General features: G+C 49.0%; 1 protein-coding gene across 1 annotated transcript; it reads right to left on the minus strand.

Moving 5' to 3' along the window:
* Positions 1-382: 382 nt before the first annotated feature.
* Positions 383-2,501, minus strand: LOC121939590 (titin-like; the record flags this gene model as incomplete). The annotated part of the gene is made up of 4 exons (XM_042482595.1): positions 2,246-2,501; positions 1,168-1,494; positions 784-1,068; positions 383-682 (listed from the first exon to the last, which is right to left on the minus strand). Coding segments are annotated over exons 1-4 (1,162 nt in total), but the record flags the coding sequence as incomplete, so codon positions are not given.
* Between the last annotated feature and the right edge of the window lie 289 nt (positions 2,502-2,790).

Raw genomic sequence — 2,790 nt, forward strand, 5'->3', positions numbered from 1 at the left:
GAACGGGGACAAAACAAACGCCAACAACACCACAATTCCCTGTTTCAGCTCTCCGGACCAGCAGCAGATTCACCCCCCACCTCAAATTTAGGACCTCTCCAGAGACAATAACACGGCCCCTTATTTTTACATTTATTTTTTTTAATTAATTCATGATTTTTTTCCTCCTCCTGACCTTTTTTCTTTCTGCTCCTTTTTTATCTGCATTTTGATGAGTGATCTTTGAGGTTATTGTCTCTCCGGTTTGTTAGTCACTTGTTTTGTGCCGAATGTTTCCAAACTATTCACAAAAATAAATCACTAACTTAAAAAAATAAACAGTGGGAATAACAGAGGCAGAGCTGGACAGCATCAGAGACACAGAGTCGGTGGGGACACTCACTGATGGGGTCCACAGCCAGGTAGGACTTGGGCGAGTCCTGTGGGACTCCGATGCCGTACTTGTTGCAGGCGGTGACTCTGAAGTAGTACTCGATGCCGGGCGTCATGTTGGTCACCTTGAAGCTGGTCTTCTTCAGGTCCTCGGTGCACTTGTTCCAGGTCTTCCTGTCCACCTCGCGTTTCTCCACAATGTAGTTGGTGATGGGGCTGCCGCCGTCGTTCTCCGGGGGCAACCAGGACAGCTGGGCATTGGTCTTGGTGATGTCAGTGGCCTCCAGGCCGCCGACGGGTCCAGGAGTGTCTGCAGAGGACGAGTTTAAGAATCATTCTGTTTCCTTTCCAGCGAAAAATGTACATTTTTTTAAAGGCAAGCGTTAATTAAAATTCATTTGTGTGTCTCACCGAGGACTTTGACGCGGACGAACACGGCTTTCTCTCCGGCCGAGTTGGACAGAGTCAGTGAGTATCTCCCAGAGTCCTCTCTGGTGCTCTCAGGGATGACCAGGAAGGACATGGTGTCCACCTGGTCCACGTGTCCTCTGCGGATCACGTTGTCCACGCCCAGGCGCTTCCAGGTGACCTTAGGGGCGGGTCTTCCTCTGATCACAGCGAAAAGCCTGATTGGACAGCCAGCCCTGACGGACAGGCCCTTCCTCAAACTGGCGTCCAGGTCAATCTCTGGAGCCTCTGTTGCCATAGAAACACACAGAGGTCAAAAGAGTTGTCCACACTCACCACGTCATGTGACACCATCCGTTCGTTCAGCTGGTGTTAGTCAGTTCTTACCCAGGATCTCTTTGGGAGAGACGGCCTCCTTCAGGTAGGCGTGACGTCCCCAGCCCACCTGGTTTTTGGCGGACACCTTGAACTCATACTCCTGCTTCTCGTCCAGTTGGCCGATGGTAAACTCTGTGAGCACCAGCGGGCCGTGAGTGTCGATCCTCTTCCAGCCCTCGGTGGGCTTCTCGGGGTCGGCCTCGCTCTTCAGCCTCATGTCCAGGCTGTACCCGATGATGGGGGCGCCGCCGTCATACACCGGTTTGGACCAGGACAGGGTGATGGAGGTCTTGGTGCTGTCGCCCACCTTCAGGCCTGCAGGGGGGCCGGGGGGCTCTGCAGGTACAGACAGAACAACAAAGGTCAGTAAAAACACTTTGACAGTACAGTTCAGCAACATCAGCTGCACTTTCCTAAAGCTAAATGTGCACGACTTTTCCAAAAACATCAGCCCTCCGTGTGACGGCGTGACGCACATCCAGAGACAGACCGAACGACCCGCCACAGAGCACCGCGGGAATCAGACTCTGCAGCTCCTCCCTCAGAGTGTCTGACACCCTCAGTCCACAGACGGACACCTGGACTTCATACACACACCTACACTTAAAAATCCAAAATGTATTTATCATAGCTAAAATGTGCAACAGGGTTTTTAGGGTGCAGTAATTCTTTATGTCACTTTCTTAACTGCAATATTTAACTGCTGTCCTACATGAGCTGAAATTCGCCTTGATGCATTTTGTTTTGTTCAGTTATTTTTTCTTTCTTTTTTTTTAATTCCTGCCATGTCTCTTCACATTTCTGTTCATATTTGAACTTTGAGATTATATTTTAAGATACTTCAGATATCTCAAAATACATCAAAAATGTGTGCTGGTGTATTTCAGACATTTCAAGCCCAAAAAATTAAAGGTGTTTTACGCGATTATGATGATTATATCTTCTGTTAATGTCTCGTCTGATAAACTGAAACTGATCTCCATAAATGAATTGTTTAAAAACACTCTCTCTCACTTCCTGTGGTTTCTGTGGCCTGAGAGCAGATCTGGAGAACATAAGTAAACGGTGACAGCAGCGGCGGACTCACCGATGGGATCTTTGGCTGCGACGGGTCTGCAGGGCTTGCTGGGGTCTCCCAGGCCCACCTCGTTCTCGGCCTTCACCCTGAACTGGTACTCGTGGTTGGGGATCAGGTTGGCGACTTTCATGCGTCTCTCGGAGATGGGACTCTTGGTGCACGCCACCCAGCGCACGGCCCGCTTCTCCTTCCTCTCCAGGATGTAGCCAGTAATGGACTTTCCACCGTCGTTCTCTGGAGGAGCCCAGACCACCGTCATCTCGTCTTTACTGACCTGTTAACAAAGGGTTAAAGCTGTGAGCACCAGCTCTGGGATTTATTTCTGCAGGTGATTTCAGGACCAGGGAGAGCGACCGCACTGCGTCTCTAACGAGCTACGACATGAAACACTAAGAGACAGAGACATGTTAACCCTTTGAAACCTGGACTGACGTCACTTTTGTGCTGAGTTCAAGTGCTTTAATCTTTGAACTAAATGAGCTAATTTTTTGGCGACAAAGAATTTTACATTTAAAACTACGTTACATAAAAAATACAATGACGTGTGAAATTAT

The sequence above is a fragment of the Plectropomus leopardus genome, unplaced genomic scaffold (genome assembly GCF_008729295.1).
Source record: "Plectropomus leopardus isolate mb unplaced genomic scaffold, YSFRI_Pleo_2.0 unplaced_scaffold5174, whole genome shotgun sequence".
NCBI lineage: Eukaryota > Metazoa > Chordata > Actinopteri > Perciformes > Serranidae > Plectropomus > Plectropomus leopardus.